The sequence below is a fragment of the Fomitopsis serialis genome (genome assembly GCF_022376445.1).
Source record: "Fomitopsis serialis strain Sig1Antser10 chromosome Unknown B0H18scaffold_17, whole genome shotgun sequence".
NCBI lineage: Eukaryota > Fungi > Basidiomycota > Agaricomycetes > Polyporales > Fomitopsidaceae > Fomitopsis > Fomitopsis serialis.
The window spans coordinates 192160-205498 of record NW_025954977.1 but is presented as its reverse complement, the minus strand read 5'-3'; the positions used below and the strand labels follow the sequence as shown (position 1 = coordinate 205498).

The 13339-nt window shown below is 56.4% G+C and overlaps 5 protein-coding genes and 1 non-coding gene across 6 annotated transcripts; 3 read left to right on the top strand and 3 right to left on the bottom strand.

The window, feature by feature from the left end:
- Positions 1–1020: 1020 nt before the first annotated feature.
- B0H18DRAFT_994021 (uncharacterized protein) lies at positions 1021–2580 on the top strand. Its single transcript, XM_048045224.1, has 6 exons — positions 1021–1499; positions 1555–1690; positions 1745–1892; positions 1949–2094; positions 2148–2281; positions 2345–2580. The coding sequence occupies exons 1-6, from the start codon at positions 1176–1178 to the stop codon at positions 2501–2503; spliced, it is 1047 nt and encodes a 348-aa protein (XP_047895926.1). The 5' UTR covers positions 1021–1175; the 3' UTR covers positions 2504–2580.
- A 780-nt stretch (positions 2581–3360) lies between these two features.
- Positions 3361–3438, top strand: B0H18DRAFT_t69. Its single transcript has one exon. It is a non-coding gene; the product is annotated as a tRNA-Asp (tRNA).
- Positions 3439–4019: 581 nt separating this feature from the next.
- On the bottom strand, positions 4020–5019 carry B0H18DRAFT_1116953 (uncharacterized protein; the record flags this gene model as incomplete). The annotated part of the gene is made up of 5 exons (XM_048033507.1): positions 4020–4223; positions 4275–4289; positions 4343–4441; positions 4489–4616; positions 4668–5019. 5 exons carry the CDS (start codon positions 5017–5019, stop codon positions 4020–4022), a joined length of 798 nt encoding a protein of 265 aa, XP_047895925.1.
- A 100-nt stretch (positions 5020–5119) lies between these two features.
- On the bottom strand, positions 5120–8553 carry B0H18DRAFT_930516 (uncharacterized protein). The gene is made up of 5 exons (XM_048041712.1): positions 8381–8553; positions 8181–8317; positions 7333–7695; positions 7186–7280; positions 5120–7132 (listed from the first exon to the last, which is right to left on the bottom strand). The coding sequence occupies exons 1-5, from the start codon at positions 8427–8429 to the stop codon at positions 5257–5259; spliced, it is 2520 nt and encodes an 839-aa protein (XP_047895924.1). The 5' UTR covers positions 8430–8553; the 3' UTR covers positions 5120–5256.
- A 613-nt stretch (positions 8554–9166) lies between these two features.
- On the top strand, positions 9167–10256 carry B0H18DRAFT_1116951 (uncharacterized protein; the record flags this gene model as incomplete). Its single annotated transcript, XM_048033506.1, has 2 exons — positions 9167–10033; positions 10092–10256. 2 exons carry the CDS (start codon positions 9167–9169, stop codon positions 10254–10256), a joined length of 1032 nt encoding a protein of 343 aa, XP_047895923.1.
- A 307-nt stretch (positions 10257–10563) lies between these two features.
- B0H18DRAFT_994002 (uncharacterized protein) lies at positions 10564–12192 on the bottom strand. The gene is made up of 6 exons (XM_048045223.1): positions 12018–12192; positions 11813–11967; positions 11735–11760; positions 11630–11702; positions 11436–11573; positions 10564–11385 (listed from the first exon to the last, which is right to left on the bottom strand). The coding sequence occupies exons 2-6, from the start codon at positions 11866–11868 to the stop codon at positions 10761–10763; spliced, it is 918 nt and encodes a 305-aa protein (XP_047895922.1). The 5' UTR covers positions 11869–11967; positions 12018–12192; the 3' UTR covers positions 10564–10760.
- Positions 12193–13339: the final 1147 nt, after the last annotated feature.

Genomic DNA, 13339 nt, shown 5'->3' with positions numbered 1-13339 from the left:
GCCTGGGCCAGTTTTGTGCGATTGTGGCTTGACTCACAACTCGTACTTCGCTGTTCTACTCACTTGTGCCAGACGTCGCAGATGCTCACTCAATGCCTCAACTGGATTGACAGAGACCCCTATTCGGATTGTCGCATACATGCTCAAGCCTAGTGACTCTGAGCGTAGGGTGTGCTTGAAGTGTTCAAGTTTTGACACCTGGTCGACGAGGTTCTATGGGAGTTGTCGTAGATTGATGGTGAGCTTTTGGGTGCACTGTTCTGTCGCGTATGCTAAGTTAGCGGTCTTCAGAGGGCATTGATCGTGGATTAAAGAGTGCCCGACCGGGGTCAAGTAGCAATATCCCACAGACCCAACGACGGATGTGCATTTCACGAGGCAGCCAGCCAACAAGTCTCGTAAGACTCGGGCGCACGGTCTCGCACTCGGGCATACCAATATCGCGGACATAATGCACCTAGGTCCGTTGCCCAAACGCTGTTACCCCGGTCTGCTCTATCATTACATGCGGCCGCCATCCGCGTCATCGCTCTTCTATTCCTTGATCATCTTGCTGCGGCGACCACCAATTTGTCTACTCTGCATCCCTCGAAGCCTCATTCGCCGGAAGCCATCGAGTGGCTACCTCATAGGGAAGATTGAGCTGGTCAATGCTAGTCTCCGTTGCTGACCAAAACGAGTTACTGGTCGACGCTCTCTCGTCCATGTATTCTTCGCCGACGGTTTCCCCGTGGGGAACATTCACACTTCCGCGCCGATCACTCAGTTGGGAGTTCCATCATGGCTCCTATGATTCTGCGCCAGAGGCCCGTCATATTCCCAAGCACACGGCCTCCGGCAGACAGGGTTCTGCTAAGCTCCTGTGGGGAATTGCCCTGTGCCCTTCTCACGTGTGGGTGGTAGTGGCTCAATCCTGACATATACTAGGCACGAGACACCCGGCGGCCTGGTGTGTTAGGCTAACCCCCGCCTCGCTGGGAGACTTCTCAATAACAATTGGCACTTCGTGCTTCGCGGCTTACTACAAGTGATGAAATTGTAGGCCAGGCCTGGCGCTTGTGGCTCTTGCACACGACCGAACTTAGACAGGATGTATGAAGGTGGGATGCTATAAACCCAGGCGAAGCCCAGCGGCACCGGAAACCCCCTCGCTGCATGCTAGCAGTCTGTGATACATGATGTTCAGGACCACTGCTACTCTCGCCCGCGCGCCGTTCGTGTTCAGGAGGTCATTCTCGACTGCGAGCCTGCCTCGGCCACGACCCCTCGCGTTCGCACCAACGACTCTCAGGACTCCAACAAGCTTGCTCCAGCGTCAACTAATCGTCCGAGGGGTCGCAAGCTCCGTGTCCAACAAGCCGGGCTCGCAGACTGTAAGACAGGCGGCGGTGAACATCAAGGAGGAGCTGGGGAACTCGGGTGCGGACTTCGCCAAGTCGGTCGCGGGCGCGAACTGGTTCCATGATGCTGTGGTGGCCAACCCGAAGCGCGACACATTCGTAAGTCTGCATCTGGCTCGCACGCGATGAGCTCGCATGAACGGTACGACTCTAGTTGGGCATCACGAACTCAGTCGCACAGTCGGTGCCGCCTGCGTACATCACCTTTGGTTTGTTCGGCGGACTGCCGTACCTCGGTACAGGTGCCGTCACGATCTATATGGCCCAACAGGCTGGGACCGCGTTGTCAGGTCAGTCGCAGTAAGTACGCCAGCAGCGAAGTGACGAACCCACCGTTCGTGCAGACCTCACGTCGCGCATTGACCCCGGCGTCGCAATCACCATGCTTGATCATGCCCTACACATCCAGATGACCTACGGCGCAGTCATGCTGTCATTCCTCGGCGCTATTCACTGGGGCCTGGAATTCGCGGGATACGGCGGACAGAAGAGGTGCGTGTGCTCGTATACACTCATCTAGAACACCATACTGAATATGCGTGGCACAGCTACCGTCGCCTCGTCTTGGGCGCATGCCCCGTCGTCTTCGGGTGGTCGACACTCGCGCTGCAGCCCGTCGAGGCGCTGATCGCGCAATGGGTCGCGTTCACCTGGCTGTGGTGGGCGGATCTACGAGCCACGAACGCGGGCTGGGGTGAGTGCGATACTATCGGATACATCCGTGCACACTGACCTGTGTGCTTTAAGCCCCGGGGTGGTACTCGCAGTATCGCTTCTACTTGACCCTTCTCGCCGGGACGTGCATCATCGGTACCCTCGCTGCGACGAGCTACTGGGGCCCGGTGGGCGGCCACGGGCTTGTCAGCCATGATCTGCATATGGTGCGTTCACTCGCCATCCCAAGATGCGTGGCGTCAACAGAATACTGACCACCCGATTGATAGATCCGGGCACTCCGCCAGAAGCAGGATCCAGAGAGCGCAGGCTTCGTGGCTGGCGAGATCGAGAGTGTGTCGCATGACGGAGACGCGTATGTGCTCGTGAGGAGACGCCGCGCGCCGCAGCCAGAGGATGGAGGAGAGCAGGAGGCCGAGGAGCAGTGAGGTAGCCGTCTGAGTCGCGGTGCACCGTCAAACGGTCTTGTAATGTTGATATTGAGGTTGTGAGTGATGTAAGACGTGTAGCCAATATCTGGTTCAAGATTGTCATGTACTAGTACTAGTAGTGTAGTACTGCACCTTTAGGTTCAGGTCACTACAGTGGTATTGAGTCTACCTTCTATTATGTTGCCGCCTATCAGAGAGAGCGTTTACGCTCTCGCTGAAGCAAAGGTGTGCAAGCGGAGTTGTGCTCATGTAGACAGTCCTTGGGTAAGTCCCGACTCCGACCGGAGGGAGAGAGGGGGCTTTGTCGACCATAAGTCGTTCGCAGCCGGCGATGCGCTCCCTCCGTGGAACACGTGACTTATAATTCCATAAGCGGTATCGCAGCAATGCTCGGTGTCTTACGAGGCAGCTCGAGGCAGTTGGATCGACCGCGCATCTGGCTGCGTCTGGACGTCTGGATCTTTGACCACCAAATAACTCCTCCAAAGCAAGAGGCCTCTATTACGTTGGGAGCCCTCGCATGCACTGTAATACTTATGTACGGTAAGTAAGTTCGCCGTGCAGCTCAGACTCGTGGAAGCCGACGCCCGGCGGCGAAGCCGCCGCGGGCGTGAGGGCTTCCATTGAGTCTCCATACCATTCTGATGTACAATATTACAATACACACATAATATCCTATGGTGCTGCTGTGGCAGGCTGAGTAGCTGTGTGCCATGCAGGAGTCGGGATCGGCGCTTGCGCCGCTACGATATGTAGTAGAGTGTTGTCCGTCGTCAACTCGTCGTATGGTCGTGATAGCATTGGTCATGGGTTGCCATACTATATTATAAATAAGTTTTGCTTTGCATCTCAAGTCTCTGTTAGTATATCGGTTAGTACACGCGCCTGTCATTGGGTCGCGCGAAAGCGGGGTTCGACTCCCCGACAGAGAGTAATTGGGCAGTGAATTGTCCTTTTTTGAACGATAACAAGATTATGCTCGATGTTCGTTGTCCTCTGGTATTTCTGGCGAATATCGCATTCAGCGGGTTACCTTTCGTCAGATCATCGTCCAACCTATCGTCTAAAGGTTGTTCCTGGGATCCAAAACTCTGCATTGAAAAATGACTCTATGTAGTAGTAAGACATGATGAAAATGACAAGAAGGCCCCCCCTGTGCCCTAGGCCTCAATATCGACAGTACGCGACTGCAACAGGCGCGACTCAAGAAGATGAGCGCTACCCCCGTCCTCCGCCATCACAGGCGTATCCTCCAGATCGCGCAGAATTTGGTCGACCTGCTCGGCGGCCCCGGACATGTGTGCAACACGTGAACATGCAGCGCGTATGGCGAGGAGAGACGGTGAAGGCAGCGCAGGGAGATCGGTGTTACTGGCCGTGCAGGCTGCCACCATGTCGGGTCGACCCGGAATGTGACGCGCGCGGGAAGAGGTAGGCCCATCTTGAACACGTTGTTTTGGATATAAACAACCGTGTAGGTGTTTTCCTAACGCGGGTATGTCAAAAATTTGGATTAAGAATGCGCCGAGGAGAGTTTGCTCGCCTCCCCGATCACTTCTTCTAACCAAAATTCTAGGTGGTCGAAAAGGTAGTGTAGATCACTCCGCATCGTGAGGATGTCGAAATGTTTGTGAACATTGCCGCACACAAGGCCCTCGGCCTTGCTATTGAGCCCAAACACTCGGAGAATTGCCGCCGCGCTGGCAGCGTAGTCGGTCTTGAAAGCCCCATCAGCACCGGCATCGCACAGGAAGGCACACAAACGCACCTTCTGCTCACCGTCCTGCACGGTCTCGGAAAAGATATGGGCACAGTGCGTAACCGCTATGTTCACACCGTCAGCGGCGGACGATCGTTCAGCTCGGGGTGAATATCGGCTGAATCGATATCGTATTGCCCAGTAAGCATACAGCGGTACCCATCACGTAGGAGTGCCTGGAAGACGTTAGATATAACCTGACAATCAGCGGTGTGGAGCTTACATTCGTACGAGCGCTGCCCGCTGTTGTTAGGGTCCGCTTCTCGCGTATTATCCTGTCTCGAACAACGTCCAGGGATGGGCGGGAAGGTTGCTCGGAGCGTCTGGGATTCGGGCCTCCATTCGAACGAACTGGAAGAAGGGTCAAATTACAGCCAAGTAATGAATGAATATACGACGAACATACGCGGATGATGTGATTACGATAGTACAATCCCAAGGCCTGAAGCTTCTCATGCTGCGCTTCAGCCTCTTCCTCGCTACCGACGGTGTGCCCGGGAATCGACAGGCAGGAGGCGATCTGCTTGATGATTTCCTTGTATGGAATGACGCCAAAGGAGTGCTGGCTATGTTGCCACAGATCTTGCACCAAGAATCCCAGAACGCGAATGCCAATGAGCGAGTCGTTGTACTTTGCGTCAGGTTTCGTGGGTGCCACTTTCAGAGCGGCCCGTTCTGCGCTGAGTATGTTAGGCCAGAGGCTTTTGCCGTTGTGGTCGACCTCGACGTCGGCTACAGAGGGGAGGCTGGACATGAGTTGGGTGTGGAGGCGACGATGATGCTGGTCACGCCGTGACCTTCATCACATGTTTGTCCGGTGTCGTACTCATTGACATGATTGACATACCTTCATGTGCATCCACCAAAGGTAAACATGAATGTCATAATCCACGGACGCTAGATTGCACTGATACGCGTATTACAGAAGAATAGTCTAAACATAAGCATTGACATGCTATCCAAACGACCTAACTTATGTACTGTACCAACGTCATGATGTAGAAAGCTCGAAACTCTCTAGTAGTGATGAATCGATCTGCGGGGTATCATCGACGGAGACCACAGTCGCCTGCTCCGGTCTTGTTGCGGGCTGCTCAGTGAGTTGCCTCCGCTTCTCGCCGACTTTCCATATGACGTCCTTCAGCTCTTGCACGACCTCCCCTCCGGGACCCCACCGCTCGACTTGTGGTCGTGACGGCACTTCGGACAGTGGCACAAGTCCATACCTGCCGCCCTCCCTACGCGCCTTCGCCTGCTGGATGCGCTCCTCCCGCGAGAGCTTCGATCGCTCCCGAGCGAACGAGGGTGCGCCGCCCGTATCGGCTTCGTACACTTGCTCGACGCCAGGCGGCGGCAGGTGCCGCGACGACGTCGTCAAGAGCAGATGCGCAGTAGCGTCGTCGAGCTCTTCGTCGGGCCGCTCTGAGCCAACAGACAGGCCAAGAGCGCCTGGTCTGTCTGAGAGAGACAGGATACCTGGAGCATGCGAAGCGGGGGATGACGGACCAGGTTTCTCAGATGTATCGCTCCCGTTGTCATTTCGAAGGCCAGGTGTGTCGTCCGGGGAGTCAGGTTCTTCCCCCAAAGATGATTGGCGTGGGCCAGAGATGATGTCGAGCAGGCGTTCCCGACCTCTTTCGCACTCCCGTAGAGCATACCCGAGCTCCTTCCTGAGCCGGTCGTACGCTTGGAATGCGGGGTGCTCCTGAACAGCGGACGCGCCGCCGTCTGCATCACTGCTTGACCCTGCCTCCCCAGGCGCGGTGTCTCGTAGAGTCGTGACGCACTGCTCGAGGTGCTCCCGCGCGTCGTTCAACGCCGTCGACATCGCGTCGACATGTGCAGCGAACCGCGTGAGGTGACTTGGCATAGGCGCGAATGAGACCATCTCCGCCATCGTTCTCACAGGTCGCGACCGATTCCCGGCAGAGAGATCAACGGATGCCTGCGGACTGGGCCGCTCGTCCTTGACACGGTTCTTCTCGGCGATATCGAGCGCTTCCGTCAGTCGCGCGGAGGCGTCCTCGAATGTGCTCGTCAGGAGGGACACCATTGAGCGCACGTCCTCCCAATACGTGTCATCCTCATCTTCACCAAAGCGCAGGGCCAGGAGGTGAGAACAAGCGTAGCGCTTAGCTGAGAGGGCACCGTGCAGAGCAAACCGGAGACCCGTGAGTGACAGAGGATGGCGCGTGGTGTGCACCGTCGTGAGGCGTGAGGACGACGCGATGGTAGGCTGCTGGCCTACAGACGTCCGGCGAAGGTGGCGTGCGGAGGTGGCATAGCTCGGAGGAGGGACGCCGAACGCTTCCATGCCGGCACTTCTCCGTTTGCGCTGAAGGTCGAGCGCGGCAGACCCGAAGTACTCCGCCTGACCTAGCGCCGCGTCTGAATCGGTGTCTTCTTCTTCTTGCTCTTCCTGCACAGGGTCGCAGCGCTGCGGGCTCGCAGGCGCGCTCATGGAGAATTTCGACGGCGGAGGCTCAAACAGAGCAGTGAGGTCTGCACTGCGCCGCGATCGGCGCTTTTGGATATGAGTCAGAGGGCTGCCTGCCTGCGCCAGCGCGGCGTACGACCCGTTCCACGTTGAACGTTTGTTTGTCGGCGTGGAAATTGTGCGTGACCGAGCTAGGGGGCCCATTGGGATTGAGAGCGGGCGAGGGTGATCGAGAATGGAGAAGGCAGGCTTCGGAGGCGAAGACGGCGCATACATCTCAGATATCTGAGAGAGCTGCGAGGGATCCGTGAGTGCAGAAAGCAGCTGGCGGACGTTGTCGCACTGGTTCTGCGTAGTGTGCAACGAGGATTGTAACGTGACTCGGAGTCCAGAAGAGGGTGAGCGTGGACTGGAAGGTCCGTAGAAGATACTGTATACGTTTATGTCAGCAGAAACCCTCGATTATCTCGCAGTCTTACTCGCCTTCGTTCCTCCTTCTCTACAATGGTGATGGCCTCGTTGACCGCGGAGTCCCAGATATTTCCTGCCCGAATTAGCTGGTTGACTGCATCCAATGTCTACAGAGGGTGACGATCAGACGCATTCTATAACGGGTAGAAACCCACTCACAGAGGTCGTATTTGCGGCAATTTCCGAGGTCGCCTGTACGGAATGCCACGCATATGCTGAGGCTAGCATGAGGAATATAGCAACAAAATAGTACTCCGCCGCCAGTGCGACTGCGGCGACGCACACCAGCGCCATCGGTACTTGAAACTCGGATAGCGGGGAGGAGAGCGTAGTGCTGGATTTGTCGTCGTCAGACGATGCTACGTCACTAGCATCGTCTGGCTCGAGTGTGAAGGTGCGTCGAATGGTCGGTGTGGCGGCGACGGTGGCTGAGAGAAGGGAAGACGAGATCACGTCGTACTTGAAGCGCTCGGCGAAGGCATTCTCGGAAGATTGTCTGCATTCGAAGAACGAACTTGCTATCTGGATAGGAAAGAGCAAGTATGAGTAGCTATTCATGGTGAGGGCGCTCGTAGCTAGTATGTGGTGCCGAATGCAGCATGAACGATGGCCCTGTGCAAGAATAGCACTGCGGACGGGCTCACACGGAAAGGGCATACAGAGCCGTTGGGTCCAGATCTAAACATCGCATCGAGACAGCTCAGTATCTGCCTCAGCCAGAGAGCATGAGCGATACGGCCGTCGAGTTTGAGATAGGACTCTGGGACATCATCGCCAGTATGTAAAGCGCGCCACAATTATATATGCGCAGTGATCTGTCTGCCGCTGTATGCATATCAAGAAGACATGGAATAGACAGGCCAGCGATGGTGATGGTGCAGCAAGCACTGCCGACCGCGCAGCCAGAGAGATGAACGGCGGCGTTGGCTGTGCGCCTGGCTGTAGTCGCTTGCAGTAGCAAGATGCAGGCAAGCCATATTCACCGGAACAATGGAAGGAGTACTCGCCTGGATAAGATTCACGAGAGACGGAGGCAGTCGCTCTAACGCCAACAAGGGTTCCTGAGGTTTGCCGATGCTCTCGTCCAGCTCTTGAGAGAACTCGGATATGCCACCCGGAATGGGCAGCACGTCTTCACCGGACACTACAGCCCAGGTAAATGTCAGTTGGCCTGCATTGATTGCCAGGCTTGATTGAATGGACGCACGTCTGAAGTACTCCTCTAGCGGATGATCGTCGAAGACGGCTTCAGCCATACAGACGAGGGGCCGGAGCAGCAGGCGTAGAGCAACAGTCGTAAGGGGTATGGGTAAAGAGCGGAAAGGTTGAGAATAAGATATGTAGGAGCCCAAGCACAGCAGACCAAAGCCGAGCAGAGGCAGCAGCAGCGACGCCCAGCAGCGCCCAGCACTCTCCACAAGCGGCGGTGTGACAGCGCCTGTGTGACCGCTGTGATGGTCGCGATCACGTGTAACGCTCGACGCGCGGCACGGCTACGACTCCGGGACGATCACCATGTCCTGTGGCATGACAAGGAGACTCCGAGCTCACTGGCTGGCTTGAAGCTTGTTGTCCGGTTGAAAGCTCCCTGGTGCAATTGCGAACTGCAGGTAGCTTGATTCATCTTAATCAATGTCGAACTTGACGGAGTCATGATGATTCTTGAAGCCTAGTTGACTCGCAATGCATACATAACTTGTGCATCGCCCTTACCGTAGGTAGTATGACACTACGGAAACCGCCATGGCAAACAACGGACCGGTCAGCCTCGATGGTCTGTGGGAATGTGTCCATCAAGTCCCTCGCGTCCGAGTCAGCCGCTATACCAGCCTCTGGCCGAAGACAAGAGGATGCTTACTGCGTTTCGCTTCCTTCTCGCTCTTCACCACTCGCCTTCGCAAGAACTTCGCATGGCGTCTTCAACTGCACTCAAGTCCGCTGTGTCGCGTTGCTGGTCGGGCTATGTCATGCATCCCAAAGCAAGCGGATATCCATGCAGTCTCTGGCGACGTTCCTCAAGATCCGGGCAGACGCATCAACGAAGGATCCGTACAGAATAGCAGGAAACGCGGCGGTTGAAGAGGATGCCGCTGACATACCTATGGACCACGACACGGCAGTCACATACGTCCTCTCCTTCTGCATCATCGCCGCCGCCGTCTGTGGAATCTTTGTGGCCACGCTGGTTGTCAAGCACCGCAAGCGTCGACGCGCCCAGAGATGCGAGAAGGCTGACAGCGCGGCGCATTGGGAGAAGCTCGACACCCGAACGACGGGCTTGCTAGGAGCTAGAGATCGCTTCAAGCGGATGGGTATCTTCCATCCGTCCACGGCGTGTCTGCGACAACTCGACTATCGCCTGCCTTGTCGTTGCCCGCTCTGTGTTACAGCCGAGGAAATGGCTGAGGCTTCGGACTTGAACTCTCGAACAGCTACCCCACCCACAGGACCCGTCACGTCGCCCACGGCACCCACGGACTCTAGTTCAGGACGGACCCACACCTTCCCTCGTCGCCCACGCAACAACGAGAACGCATTCGCCGGTCTCATTCGCACCCGCCCTGCTCAACCAGTCTCTCCGCACGAACACGAATGGACCCTCTTCCACGGCTCGTCGCCTGCGCTCGCTGGTTCTACGTCTACTCGCTCGGGCCCCCAGCTTACTCCCATAGAGCCTGCTCGGCTGTCGCAGATGTCGCCGCTCTCCAGCTTGAGGTCGTCTCTCGTCCGTGAGCTCGAAAGGCCTCCTCTCTTCTCAGACGACTCGGGCTTGTCCACCCTCAAGGTCGTCACCACGCCAAAGATCACCGAAGACACCAGGGACGTTTCCATGAGTCTAGAGACGATCGCTGCCTTCAAGGTACAGCCCTCACCGTGTAGCTGCTGTGTCGCGGATGCTGATCAGAGCCGATACATAGCTTGTTCCCGAGATCAACCTCACAGACAAGAACGCGTGGATCTCTGACACCGATTGGGTCTTAGCGACTGAATCACTTGCGCAGTCCCCGCTGAGGATGGCCGTCAGGACCCCACTGTGTCTCCGCTGCGAAGATGGTGGTTCGGCCACCGCTGGCGAAGGTTGAGGAAACAGTGCTTGATGTGACGTCCGTCTCTTCCAGTGGTGGCTAGCCCGAATGTACAGTATCGTGTATTGACATACATGTGTGATTGATTGCGTAGTTGCGACACAATTGCCCAATGACGAGAAGTGGATGCTTGATCATATCTGAACCTGCAGCTGGCTGGATCTCATGTAACCTGTGGATCCGAACGAGTGAGCGCAAGATTTTAATGTTTCAGTGTTTGATAGGTGTCGCGTACACATCAGGACTCTAAAATCTGACCTTGACAGTGGACAGTCGTGATTTCGCGCCAAACACACCACGGGTGTTGAGCCCTCAGAAAGTTCGCTATTCATAAACATCGTTAACTCAATACACCTGTCACATAACTATATCGTCATAATCATCACAAAGGAAGCTGCGTGGGGCCAGCGATGCTCAGTCGAGCTCGTCAATGTCGATGCCGCGAGACATGCTGTTGAGAGACATGAGCACCATGTCATCGGGAGATGACCGAGCCGATACTCACAGGAAGTTCTCAAGGAGCTCGCGACGAACGGCTGCTGACGACGCCTGTCCAGGACGCTTGATGGCTGGGCTCGCGGGGTGTTCAGCATTGTTCTGGACGGGGTGCTCGGCCGAGTGCTGAGTCGAGGGTTGGCCAGGGTGCTGAGTCGAGGGCTCGGTCGGGTGCTGGTGACCGTGACGCTCGGGAGAGTGCGCCGGCGTGTGCTGGCCAGGGCGCTCAACGCCAGGGTGCTTCGCGGAGTGGCCGGGGCGCTCAACGCTAGAGTGCCCCGTGGAGTGATGGCGGTGTTGGCCGGGGTGCTGGCGGTGTGGGCCGGGGTGCTTGCGGTGTTCGCCGGGGTGCTCGACGGCAGAGTGCCCCGTGGTGTGCTGACCGTGCTGACCGAAGTGCTGGTCTGGGTGCTGGCCGGCATGCGCGGCGTGGTGCTCAGACGGGTGACCAGTACGCTGGCCGTTCTCCTGCGTGAGGGGGTGCTGGGGGTGTAGGTCATTCGCCTCAGCCTTAGAGCCTGCCTTAGAGCCGTGGGCCTTCTCGGTGTGCTCCGTCAATGGCTGAGCATTCTGACCTGGAGTCTCGGTGTTCTTGTCGCCAAAAGCACGGGCGAAGAGGTCCTCGAAGTCGCTACAAACAATGTCAGGGAAATTACAGACAAGCCTTGGGACAGTACTCACTCCCGTGCCCAGAGTGCTTCGTCGTACTCGCGAGCGTAGAGAGCATCGTCGTACTCCCGCGCATATAGCTCGTCGTCGAGCTCCCGCGCGTACAGCTCGTCGTCGTAGTAGCGAGCGTAGAGATCATCGCTGTCAGCACTGAATCCCCGGCTTGCACTTAGCAGAAACATTACAACGGCGTGAGAACGGCGTACCGGCGCTGGTTCCCGTCCCCGTTCCCCCTAAAGGCGCTCACGGCATGGCCGACGTGCTTCGCAGCTTTGGCGGCTTTCGTGACATGGTCAACGCCTTGTTGAAACCTGGGCCACTCCTGCCCTTTGTGGCGCTACAACACAACCTCAACAAAGACTCCACAAGGAACGCAGCGAATGACATACCTTACGAGAGCAGGAGCAGTGAGGGCGAGAACACCAACGACAGTAGAGGTACGCATCTTGATCGTGAAGATTGTGAATATGGAAAAGTGTCGTAAGAGGTGTAGGGTTGAAAGTCGTGACGAAATGAAGAGCGAACTGTGAAGAAGCAAGTCAAGCTTGAGGAGAAGTCAGCATCAAATCCTGGGGAAGTAGCACAGATACCCACTATCCAGTACCTGAACTTGAGAAGATTGGCTCGCACAGGTCAACTGAGGGCTGGAGAACCCGCCTTCAAGTGTGCAGCTCTTTTATAGCTGTCAAGCAGTGGATGCCGGCGACCAGAGTCCGGCATCACGGGTGATTCAAGTCCCTTCGAACAGGTGGCGATGCACGCCCTCCGTTCCCGATATCGCCAAGCAAGCGTTATCGAGGCTCCAGGCCGCTGTCCCCTGCCCGCGTTTGATGCGCCCATTGACAAGTTCTGATGGGCCGTGAAGCTACTACGATACTAGGTAATCTATATCCACCGTCTCATCAGGATTAAATGCGACGGCTTGAGCGAAATCTAGTAGTCACCTTTGCTACCAGCCAGATCATTTCCAGCCGCTATTGTATGCATATCCTCCCATTCCGTACCAGTCAGAGCTCCGAGGATACATATCGCGTCCGACCCTGTCCGCCCACATTCTCGTCGACGTTTCCAACCCATCAAAAGCGCCGCCCGGCGTGGCTGAGCGTGGCTGTAGCCTGCCAGTGTGAGAGCGCGACACAGCCGATCATCGTCCTTATTACCCATCAAGCATTATCGAGCGTCGCTTGGCATCATACATATCTCCTAATCTGAGAGCACCTGAAACCAGCCGAAAAAAGCGACGTGGTGGACGCATACTCGTTCCCTACTTACTCTAATGACAGGAAAGTGCTCTTTGACACATGCTGTGTACATCCTACGTCCCAATGAGAAGTGTTGCTGAGCTTCTTGCTCGTTCCTTGCTTTGCATGACAGAGGTACGAATCATCGTTCGTTCATTTGTTTCATGCCCGTCGCTAAAGCTGTGACGGTAGGGAGTCGGGACGGTGCCTGCGCTGCGTGCACGGCCACGCACAGATCTCAAGGGCTTGAAGCACGGTCTATTGACGATTCAGCCTGACCTCAGTGTCTCGGGCGACGTACATTCGCCACTGGGTAGTACTCGCCTCAACATTCATGTGAGCGCTGCATCTGCAGGAGTCCCAAGGTCAGAGCTATGCTCTCGGCGTGCATTCGACGGTAAGTTGTGTACTGCATTTGCTATCAGCGCGGCCCGACCACCAGGCTGATTCCCAACTCTCCGGTTGTAGTCATTGCGCAGATCGTGAGTGGCCGGATAAAGCAGAACATGCAGCTGGTTCTCCATCCACTACAACTGCTACTAGTTCTGCTTTATCGAATGGTACGCCGCCGTGGGCGCGAGACATGGACAACAGATGTCAGGAGGCGGCCTACTCACCACGTGAGTCTGAGGGCATGTAGTTGCGAGAATTCGAGGCTATCTGATCTGCCGATGC